General features: G+C 36.9%; 2 protein-coding genes across 3 annotated transcripts in view; both read right to left on the reverse strand.

The window, feature by feature from the left end:
* Positions 1 to 12576, reverse strand: part of LOC306669343 (broad substrate specificity ATP-binding cassette transporter ABCG2-like) — a 166154-nt gene that overhangs the window by 96800 nt on the left and 56778 nt on the right. The window lies entirely within an intron of this gene.
* On the reverse strand, positions 2870 to 4216 carry LOC306669360 (ubiquitin carboxyl-terminal hydrolase 12-like). Its single transcript, XM_079153322.1, has one exon. The coding sequence runs from the start codon at positions 4150 to 4152 to the stop codon at positions 3040 to 3042; it is 1113 nt and encodes a 370-aa protein (XP_079009448.1). The 5' UTR covers positions 4153 to 4216; the 3' UTR covers positions 2870 to 3039.

Genomic DNA, 12576 nt, shown 5'->3' on the forward strand with positions numbered 1-12576 from the left:
TATAGCGCCTTCTTCAAGAACCTTAAATGCTTTACAGACATTATCTCTAATTAATCCCCACAACAACCCTGTGAGGTAGGTATTACTCCCATTTTACAAGACAGGGAGGCTGAAGCACAGAGAGGTTAAGTGACTTGCCCAAGGTCACACAGTTAAGTTCACTGAAGAGCCAGGACCCAAGCGCCTTAGCCTCCCAGCTCCCAGCCAAATGCCTCATGAGAGAATCTTTAATGAAAAGTATCTTTAAAGAAAGTATCAAGGGTAGTATGTTATGAACATGAGGTCTTTCTACTGTCATCAAGGAAAGAAAAAACCCTACACTGATGGTTAGAGGCCACAAGACCCATATAGTACATTTCCTTCCCTTTTCCTAAAGTCTTCCGGTTCCTGTCTTAAAAGTACTTCTAAAAGCAAAATTTCTAAGACAGAAGCCATGCGACTTGGAAGTGGGACTGAATTTAGAATATTTACTTTTAGTTATAATTTATAGAAATTTTTATTCCAATATACAAAATATGGGACAGCTATCCCAACAAACATGTACAGTTATATAGCAATTAGCCCCATTTACAGCTGGAACCTGCCCCTCATTTTAATCACAGCCAGCCAATGGACAAACTCACATTGCTTTCTAGGTGGGTCACTTTTCTTACTTATTATATACCTTTATTCTTTTTCCCCCAATCTAAACCCTAAATGTTCTTCTAAAAGTATACTGAGTTTCTGATAAGCTTCAAAACATTTTTACTTAGATCCAGCTGCACCAAGAGTAAAAAGTAGATTTAGAACCATCACCCCATATTCCCTCCCCCCGACAAATCATACCATGAAAACGGTGTAAATGTGAACAGTGTGTGACTACCATTGAACCCAACACAAACGCTAGAACTCGCTCTACCATGAAATTTAACTTGGTTTTTCCTGCATGTTTTTAACCCAAAGACATAAAAGCAAACACGACACAGTATTTCGATGCTGTACCTTTATGCAAATGACTTCATCTATCTTTCTTATACATGTTGTGTCCTAGCTGATGGTAAAACTGACTCTGCTTCACTTTACCCTTTTTCTCTGTACAGAAAACTGTAAAAGTACAGTTTTAAGTCCCAACACAATTTGGTTTAAGCCCTTAAAATACAAGCACTTCCACTGCTCAGACTTTCCTCACATTCTTGGTTGTGATTCTCTGTGCAATGTCAGTAGATCAGGCAGGCTATATATAATTTGTATAAAACATCTCCAGCCAGGGTAAGGCATTAGAAACTGCATCTTAAAAATGAATTTGTCAAAATATTTTTGATATTTAGTATGAATACTAAATACTAAATATCATAATTTTCCTCCAGCACATCTGTCTAAGCAACCCAATTAGCTAAGTGACCCTGTTAAAGATCTGTTTATGGGATGAATAGGTGAAGTCATTTCCTGAGCTAAAAGATACAGATAATAACTATTAAAATAGCAGCACAAAAAACACTCTCTCATTATTTTTCCATAGTCAACAGTTTTAGTAAAATAACTTTAGAAAATTTAGAGAATTTAAAAAAAATTTATGCCTGAAAAGAGCTCAATAAAAAAAAATTGAATGCCTGATTATTTTGAATATAATTTTCATTGTTTCCTGCAAGTTACATTCAATCACTGTCAGACAACTTACTGATGCATGGGAAAATGCCAACTGCAATGGTTTACATACATTTTACATTACATTTATTACTTCTTAAAATCCTCAATGAACAAATTTTAATTTCTGAACACTCAGATTTGTAAGGTTGATGGGGGGGCTTGTTTTTGGATTACTGGTCTACTTCTTCAAAATGTAATCTTGAAAAAGATTTTAGCTACTATCCAGGTTTCTAGAGTTACAAAGAATATATTACTTCTTTCCAAGGTAAAAGAAAAGACATTTGAAAATAATATAACTGCAATGACATGAATTTTTCCCAAGTGTGGCTCAACTTGGAACATTAAAATATTCAAGAATTCTAAAGACTGGTATATCACCACTGCACCAGAATTACTTTTTTCATTCCAAGAACTACAGGGAATTTTTAAGTTTTTATTTTAGTGAAATTAAAGCAGAATAAAATAACTGACTTATAAACTATGACAAAAGAATAAATATTTAGCCAGAGATAACAGTTCCTCCTGAAAAAGAATATTTACCTTCTCTAATTGCAATTTTTCTCAAGGTATCTTAGTGATTTCAGATAAAATTTAAAATTCACTTTAAAAATAGAAACAAACTAAAGGACTACTTAAGCTGACACAACTAATAAAAATATGCTAAAATTTACTGACAGAATCATGGGCACTTCATACAATACTTAGACTCTACCAGTTTTAAGTAAAATAAATAAAGAAAAAATTATAATTACAAAGCCAGTCTTTCCCCTTGGGGAAACAAAAAGCCACTTTTGACCAATTGTTCCCTACATATACATATACTGTATATTATTATAAGCTTCTTCAGAGAAGCAAAACATATTTGTCTTCCTGACACTGGATTCTAGTATCTGTTAGTTTTTTTATATCAGGAAGGCAACTGCAAGTGTTGGGCCCAAAAGTATTTCTGGTGTATGCTTCAAAAGACCATGGAATATGCTTCTAACCATACCAAACACAGGCATGTGTGCAGTGTGTTGAGAATCCTCTCCTTAAATCATCAATACAACCTAGCACAGATTCCAATTCTTTCTACCGCACTCCCAAAGAATTCAAATCATTATTGGTGCAATTAATAAAGAGAAAATGCATATCAACAACTGGAAGGCTGTTTTACAAGAGGAGCTGGTATCTCTGATTTCGTTTCCTTGTTGTATGGAACTGCACAGACAGCATGATACCTGAGCAAAGAAATCAACTACCATGATAGGAAGGGCTTGTTAATCCAGAGTCTTTGCTTTATTGTGTGCAAAGTGTGCTACTGCCCCCTGAGCTTCCTGCATTTCTCTTTTCTTGAAAAATCAGTGCTTGATCCTTTCCAAAATAACCAGAGAAGAAATGAGGCAGAAAATATCTCTTCATCACGGTTCCCCCTCAGTTCCGAGACTGATAGAAAAGGATGTAACCAGACTCAGAGTTCTTTGAGATATCTGATGTCAACCCGTAGAATTCTTCAATAGCTTGTGCATCTATTTTTTCTACAATGTCGTCATCAAACAACAACCAAAAGTCATGACTCTTAACTATTGCAATATAATGGCCTCGATTGGGACCACTTCCACAGTGAACCACAACAGCAACTAGGTCGTACATTCTGTCAGGATTGGTCACATCACCTGAAGTGTTAAACAGACGGAGTTCTAAAGGAAAAACTACCCGGTAAGAAAGTTTTGTGTATCGATGAAGTTGATCCATATATTTAAATCTCTTCAGGTGCAGAGCTAGAATCATAGGCAGTTTTTTAACTTTCATCCGTTTATGTGCTTCCTGCTTGCTAGGACACTCTTCACAGTAATATTTGTATTCACTGCACAGAGTTTCTGTGTTGCTAAAGCCCCTTAAACAGTGAGTAATTGATGTGTTTTGTTCCACGTCAACAGAAAGGTCTAAAAAATCTTCATCTTTGCTGCTTATAGTTTCACAAGTAAGACATCTGGTTTCATTAGTTAATGATCCCTGAAAAATCTCATGTACCCACGTTGGGTCTGGTGTGCTGTTATTATTTTCACTATCAATATTTCCATTAGGTAAACGACCATTTTGTTTTTCCTGCTTTCTCTCTTCTTGTAAAATATCAGCAATTGTATTTAGTAGGTAATTTAAGAATTCATGGGCATCTTGCTGTATGTAGTTGTCAAAGAGTTCATTTTCTTTCCGTAATCTTGTTATGAACTTCTTCGGAGGAATTACTCCAACCTTTTTCTTCTGAGTGGCTATGCTATGGAAGAGATCTGCTAAGCACGTAAGAAGGTTCTCCTTCTTCCTAGGCTGACTCTTGTATGCTAGAACTTTTTCCCGAAATGGACGACAAAAATAAAGTGCTTGAAGAACTGAATTGCAGTAGCAGGTATTCCCAAAATTGACTAATCCAAAATAGTGCTCATTAACTGGAAACTGTTCTAGACCAATCTCTTTCTCTAATGCCGAGGCATTGGCGCCCATGGTACAGATGGAAGCGAATTTGGAGACTGTCATTAGGATTTCCATCCGCCCAGCGCCATCTTCCACCCAATCACAGCGGCGGCGCCGGGCGGGGGAGGAGGGCAGCCGGGCCCCCAGCTCGCACCGCAACCCGCGGGCGGACCCCGAGCCGCCATGGACCCACGCACAGAGCCTGCTGGGCTGCCGCTGCCCCTTTTCTTTGATTTCTTTGACTAGAATTTTATTTGATTTTTTTATTTGTACTGGAGACTGAACTCAGGGGCACTTTACCACTAATTACATCCCCAACCTTTTCTATTTTTATTTTGAGACAGGGACTCACAACATTGCTTAGAGCATTGCTAAATTGCTGAGGCTGGTCTTAAACTTGTGATGCTCCTGCCCCAGGGACCCAGGTCACTGGGATTATCAGCAAGAACCACCACACCCAGCTCTTTGGCTACAACTTCTAATACCATGTTGAATGACAAGTGGCAAAGGCAGTCATCTTTGTTTCCTTCCTAAAATCTTAGGGTAAAGTTTTTAGTTTTCACCATTGAGTATGATGTTCGTTTTGGGTTTTTCATATACGGTCTCCATCAGGCTGAGGCAGTTTCCTTCTATTTCCTGTCTATTTCATTTTTCTTATACATCAGCTGAGATTATCCTACAGGTTTTTGCATTCATTCCTTTTAACATGGTGTATCACATTAATTAGTTTTTGTATGTTGAAACATCCTCACATTCCACAGTTAAATTCCACTTGGCTATAGGGTATAATCCTTTAAATATGTTGCTGAATTTGGTTTGCTAGCAGTGAAGGGTTTTTGCATCAATATTTAAAATGATATTGGTCTACTCTGTAGTTTTCTTTCTCATAGTCTCTTGATCTGGCTTTGGCATCAAGGTGATGCTGACATCATAGAATAAGTTAAGAAATATGCCTCCTCTTCAATTTTTGGGAACAGTTTGAGAAAGATTAGCATTAGGTCTTTAAATATTTGGTAGAATTAACCAGGTGCAGTGGTGCATGCCTGTACTTCCAGCAAATGGAAAGACTGAGGCAGGAAGATTACAAGTTCAAGGCCAGTCTCAACAATTTGGGAAGCCTGCCTCAAAAAATAAAGAGCAGTAGAGCAACCCTAGGTTCAATCCCCAGTTCCAAGAAGAAAACAAAGAAGGTAAAATTCACCTCTGGAGCCTTTTTGTACTTAGTTGTTTCTTTGTTTTAATAGGTTTGTGATTACTGATTCAATCTCTTTACTGGTTATATATATATATATTCAGATTTTCTGTTTCTTCATGAGTCAGTTTTCAGAGATTGTTTCTACTAATTTATTTATTTTATCCAGATTATCTAAATGGTTGATAGATAATTGTTTCTACTATTCTCCAATAATCATTTTTATTTCTATAAAGTTGATAATAGTGTTCCCACTTTCACTTCTGATTTTAGTAATTTCAGTATTCTCCAATTTTCATTACTCAGGTATAGTTTTGTCAATTTTGTTCATTTTTTCAAAGAAACAACACTTGGTTTCATGGGTATTATTATTGTACTTTTAGTATACTAACTTATAAAACGTTACTATTTGGTCCATAATTTTATAACTGCTTTCTTATGTGTTTCCCTTATGAGAGTATGAATTACTTTTTGAGCCCATTGTCTGGTATTGTAATATGTGCTCAGTAAATTATTTTTCCTTTTCATTTGTCTGTTTATTTTTGTTTTTGTTTTAAGGTATTAAAAACCAAACCCAGGGCTTCATACATACCAGACAAGTGCTCTACCTCTGAGCTAAATCCAAGTCCAAATTCATTGTTAAATAAATGCATGTACGAGGTTAATTTAAAGGGATATATAAAATGTACATAAATCATAAATTAAAAGAAGACAAGCAATGTCTTGGGGTAAATGTTCAAAGTCAGCCTTTATCCACTGAACACAATGCAGTTCCCCAAGCATCATGAGTTTTTGTTTGTTATTGTTTCTTTTTAAAACAACAAACTGTCTTTGCAGTGAATTTCTATTTTTAAAGCCTTATTTCTAGGGTTCAAAGTTCTTTCTTCTCTTTGATGCCTAATTCTTTTTCATAAGCTAGTAAATAAATGCCTACTATCATCATAAAATTGATTGTCTCAGTTTATACTCCTGTCCTAGATGAATTCATCTGTCCTAATATTTCTGTTTATCCTCAAAGCCAAGCTGTGCCTCCAGTGCTCCATAAAACCTTGCATATAGTCAAATAATCTGTTTACTGATGACTTGATCAGAAAGACTTGATTCAGAAGACCCAAAAAACTCCAGTAAAAAACTTTTAGAGCTGATAAACAAATTTAGGAAAGTAGCAGGATACAAGATCAAAATATTTAAATCAATTGTTTCCTCTACTCCAATGATGAATCTGCTAAAAAAGAAGTTAGAAAAACTATCCCGTTTGCAATAATCTAAAAAACAAAAACCAGATAATACTTAGGAATAAATCTAACCAAGGGAGTGAAAGTCCTCTACAATAAAAACTATAGATCACTGAAGAAAGAAATTGAAGAAGACCTTTGCAGAGGGAAAGACCTCCCATGTGCATGGAGAGGCAGAATTAATATTGTCAAAATGGCCCTACTACCAAACACATGATACAATTTCAATGCAATCCCCCTCAAAATACCAATGACATTCTACACAGAACTCGGTGGGGGGGAGGAGTCCTAAAATTCATTTGGAAGAATAAGAGACCCAGAATAGCCAAAGCAATCATGAGCAAGAAGAGTGACACCAGAGGCAATCATAATACAGGATCTCAAATTACGCAACAGAGCTATAATAACAAAAACAGCATGGTACTGCTACCAAATCAGACATGAATACCAGTGGAATAGACTAGAAGACACAAAGACTAACACAAATAGATACAGTAATCTGATACGTGACAAAGTTGCCAAAAATATATGTTGGAGAAAAGACAGTATTTTAAACAAATAGTGCAGGGAAAATTGAATATCCATATGTAGAAGAATAAAGCGTGATCCCTTTCTTTCACCCTGCACAAAAGCCAACTCAAGGTGGATCAAAGACCTAGAAATATTATGACCAGAAATTCTGCAACTGTTAGAAGAAAATGTAGGTTCAATATTCAAACATTGGCATAGTCATGAAATTCCTTAACAAGACTCCTAAAGCCCAAGAAATAAAACCAGGAGTCAATAGGTGGGATAATATCATATTAAACAGTTTCTGGAAGACTTAGGATGGCACACTAGAGGGAGGCTGGGTTCATTGTTGCTGCATTACTTGGGTTTCAAGCAGAGGATATCTGTTTCTCTGTGAGGCAGTCTTTGCTGCTTATCAGTCCCCTGCTGTTTACCGCATTTGTCCATTGTGATCACCCACAGTCTGCCAGCATATTGACTACTTTTTGAGTGCAGATTGCTCACTGACTGGTGCCTATCATCTGCCATTTGCCTGTTTGCCTGCCCATCACCTGCTTTTCACCTACTCATCACCAACCACCCAAGATCCACCTGCTGATCATCCACTGGTAGCCTGCAGACTGACCGTAGGCCACCAGTGGATTGCCAGCTCCCTGCTGTTGTCTGGAAGTTCACTGTCACAGTACCCACAGGTTTGGTTACACATGACTGTCACCATTTTGAGACAATAGCCAGGACCTGCAGGACCCCCAGTCAGACTGACCAAGCCCTATCTCCAGAACCCCTCAGCCCAATTGACCGCGACCCATCGCCAGGACCCCCAGAACAACTGATTGTGCCCCACCTCCAGGACCCCTCAACCACACTGACCACACCCTGCCTCCAAGACCCCTGGCCCAACCACGCCCATGACCCGAGCTGCAGCTCCCCATTTGCCAACACATTTAGAAACCAGTGTGGCCATCTTGGATTATCCTGGAAGCAGTAGCTCCCATCTTTAGATGGGGCAAATCCCATCCTGCTGAAGACTGGAAGCTCATTGTCAGGTACCTCTCATGCATCAGGCTACTGAAGACTGGGAGGATTGGCTACTATGTGACCATTATAGTGTAGATTTTTTTTTCTCCTTATTGAAACATTTTGTTTTTAATTCTTCTTCTCTCTCTCTTTTCCTTTTGTTTACCTGTTCCCTCAGAGTCTCTTTCTCCCTTTTCTCATGCTAACAACCAACTTCTTTTGATTACACTTTCATTCATTCTATGATCTAGAACTTCTATGTACTCTTTTCTTATCCCATTAACAGTTACATCCTACACTTGCTCCATCCTCTTTGTCCTCCATTAGAAACTGCAGACCTTATTGCAAATCTGTTTGTTATACTGTAGATAATAATTGAACTCATCCTCTCTGTTTACTATGACAATATTGTTAATAGGGGCTATTTGGTTTAGGGCTGCATATTGTCTGTACTGGGCACTGCTAATATTCATCTTCCCCTTAAAGAAGAGGTTTTGGAAACCTATAGGGTCACTATAAGCCTATAGGGGGAGAACTGCAATACCCCAGATCTGCACTGCTAGAGGGGAAGATATGTGAACAACATGAACAAACAAGGGAAGAAAATATTCCAAACAAATCTAGATTCTAAATTAATAGAATCCAGTGACAGCATGGTAGAAAAATGTCAGAAAGGAGTTCAGAATATACATAATTAAAATGATTGTGATGCAAAGGATGAGATGAGAGAACAAATGCAGGCAATGAATGATCACTCCAATAAGCAGTTGAAAGAGCAACTGCAGGAAGCAAAAGATCATTTCAACAAAGAGATAGAGATTCACAAAAACAAAACAAAACAAATAAAAACAAATAGAAATTCTTGAAATGAAGAAAACAATAAACCAAATAAATAACTCAATGGAAAGCATCACCAACAGACTAGATCACTTGAAAGACAGAACCTTAGACAAGGAAGACAAAATATTTAATCTTAAAAATAAAGTCAACCAAACAGGGAAGATGGTAAGAAATCATGAATAAAAACTCCAAGAACTATGGAATATCATGAAAAGACCAAGTTTAAGAATTATCAGTATTGAGGAAGGCACAGAGAAACAAACCAAAGGAATGAACAACCTATTCAATGAAATAATATCAGAAAATTTCCCAAACTTGAAGAATTAAATGGAAAATCAAATACAAGAGGCTTATAAGACACCAAATGCACAAAATTACAGCAGATCTACATCAAGGTACATTATAATGAAAATGCCTAACATTCAAAATAAAGATAGGATTTTGAAGGCTGTGAGAGAAAAGCATCAGATTACGTATAGGGGGAAACCAATACAGATATCAGTGGATTTCTTAGCCCAGAACCTAAAAGCTAGAAGGGCCTGGAACAACATATTTCAAGCTCTGAAAGCACATGGCTGCCAACCAAGAATCCTATACCCAGCAAAACTAACCTTCAGATTTGAAGATGAAATAAAGTCCTTCCATGATAAACAAAAGTTAAAAGAATTTACAAATAGAAAACCTGCACTACAGAATATTCTCAGCAAAATATCCCATGAGGAGGAAATGAAAACCAATAATGTAGGTCAGCAAAGGGAGGAACTACCTTTAAGGAAACACCAATCAAAGGAAAAACCAAGTCAAGTTAAAAACCAAAAATAAGCCCAAATGACTGGGAATACAAATCATATCTCAATAATAACCCTGAATGTTAATGGCCTAAACTCATCAATCAAAAGACAGAGACTGGAAGACTGGATTAAAAAGAAAGACCCAATAATATGCTGCCTGCAAGAGGCTCATCTCATAGAAAGAGATATGCACAGACTAAAGGTGAAAGGATGGGAAAAAAAACCTACCATGCACACAGACTGAGTAAAAAAGCAGGGATTTCCATCGTTAGATAAAATGGACTTCAAGTCAAAGTTAGTCAGAAAGGGTAAAGAAGGATATTTCATACTGCTTAAGGGAACCATAAATCAGGAAGACATAATAATCAAAATATTTATGTCCAAAATGATGGCGCATCCATGTACATCCAACAAATCCTTCTCAATTCCAGGAATCAAATAGACCACAACACAATAATTCTGGGTGATTTTAACACACCGCTATCACCACTGGATAGATCTTCCAAACGAAAACTAAACAAAAAAAATTTCTGCACAGCAAAGGAAAAAAGGCCATGGTGGAGGGAGCATATGGAATGGAGGGAAATCTTTGATACCAGCTCCTCAGATAGAATAATATCCATAATCTATAAAGAACTCAAAAGTTTAACACACACAAACCCAGTTAATAAATGGGCAAAAGAACTTAAAGAGACCTTCTCAAAAGAAGAAATATGAACAGTCAACAAATGCATAAAAAAATTTTCAACATCTCTAGCAATCAGGTAAATATAAATCAAAACTATACTAAGATTTCATCTCCCTCCAGTCAGAATGGCAATTATCAAGAACAGAAATAATAATAAATGTTGCCAAGGGTGTTGGGGGGAAGGCACAGTCATATATTGTTGGTAGGACTACAAATTAGTATAACCATTCTGAAAAGCAGTATGGAGATTCCTCCAAAAACTAAGAATGGAACCACCATATGACCAGCTATCCCTATTCTTGGTATATATCCAAAAGAACTAAAATTAGTATACTATAAGGAAGAAGTCACATCCATGTTTACAATAGCACAATTCCCTACAGCCAAGCTATGGAACCAGCCTAGATGCCTGTTGTTATGGTTTGAGTGTGATGTGTCCCCCAAAAGCTCATGTGTGAGATCATGCAAGAAGGTTCAGGGAAGAACTAATTGGGTTGTGAGAGCCTTAAGCCAGTCAGTGAAATAATCCCCTGATGGGATTAATTGAGGGGTAATTGGAGGAGGTGGGACATTGGGGGCATGGATTTGGGTTATTTATTTTGTATCATCAGTGGAATTTCTCTCTCTGCTTCCTGATCACCATGTAAGCTGCTTCCCTCTGCCACACTCTTCTGCCATGATGTCCTGAGAAATGGAACCTACTGTTTATGAATTGAGACCTCTGAAACTATGAGCCCTAAAATAAACTTTGCCTTCTCTACAGTTGTTCTGGTTGGGTCCTTTTTGTCACAGGAGCAAAAAAGCTGACTAAAACATCTGTCAACTGGTGAATAGATGAAGAAAATGTGGTATAAATACACAATGGAGTTTTACTCAACCACAAAGAATGAAATTCTGGTATTTGCTGGTCAATGAGTGGAAATGGAGACCATTGTGCTAAGTGAAATAAGCTAGACCCAGAAAGTAAAGATTTGAATGTTTTCTGTCATATGCAGAAGCTAGACCAAAATAAGGGAAGAAGGGCCAAAATTCCATGAAAATAGGAGAGAGATCAGTGCAGTAAGACAGGAAACTGAGGAGAGAAAAGAGGAATAGGACAATGGAAGAATGGTGGGATGAATTTTATCAAACTCTTCTATGTACATATATGAATATGCCACAGTGACTTTCAACTTCATGACCATTCACAATGCACTAATTAAAAAAAAACTATAAACAAATATAAAAAAGATCAGTAGTGAAAAGGGAAGAGGGAAAAGAGGAAGGGAAGGAAAAGGGGAAGCAAATTATATTTCATGCTTGTATAAGTGTATCAAAATGAACCCCAATATTATGTATACCTATAATAAACTAATTTTAAAAAAGAATACAAGCAGTAATAAATGCTGGAGAGGATGTTGAGAAAAAGGAATACTTACTTATACACCATTGGCGAGATTGTAAATTGTAACGAAAATTAGTAGGAATGGAACCACAATATGACCCAGCATTTACTCCTCAGCATTTACCCTAAAGAATTAAAGTTGGTATGCTATAGCAATATATGCATGCCCATGTTCTGGCAGCTCAATGCATAATATCCAAACTATGGAATCAGTCTAGGTGTTCATCAATGAATGAATGGATAAAGAAAATGTGGTGTATAAACACATTAGAGTTTTATTGAGCCATAAAGAAGAATGAAATTACGTCATTTGCAGATAGAACTAGAGACTATCATATTTTAAAAAATAAGTCAAGGTCATATGTTTTCTCTCTTGTGTGGAAACTAGAGAGAAGAAAGAAAAAGAAAGATTTGTGTGGTTGGGCGGGGGGATCTCACGAAAATTGAAGGGAGATCAGTAAAGTTGAGGAAAGGGATCAGGGGTAGGGAGTAGAGGAGAAAAAGGGAAAATATACTGCAGAATGATATTGGCCAAATTATATTGTTACATCATGTGCATCATGTACTAATATGTAACAATGAATCCCACCATTATGTAGAATTATAATGCACCAACAAAAACATGGAGAAAAAAAGAAAATGAAAGAGGACTATTATAAAAGTCTGAGCTTGGCCCCACCCAGACTCTCATTGGCTTCTGTTGTGAGATGTCATTTCTTCCTCCCACATGGACTCTTCCTCTCATCATTCACTGTGAAATTCTCTAAGCCTAGTACTATGTTATTTGGACTTTCAGTCTTCAAAATTCTGATTTGAATAAACCTCTTTTCCTTCAAAAGTAG

The sequence above is a fragment of the Sciurus vulgaris genome, assembly GCF_902686455.1.
Source record: "Sciurus vulgaris genome assembly, chromosome: 9".
Classification (NCBI taxonomy): Eukaryota; Metazoa; Chordata; class Mammalia; order Rodentia; family Sciuridae; genus Sciurus; species Sciurus vulgaris.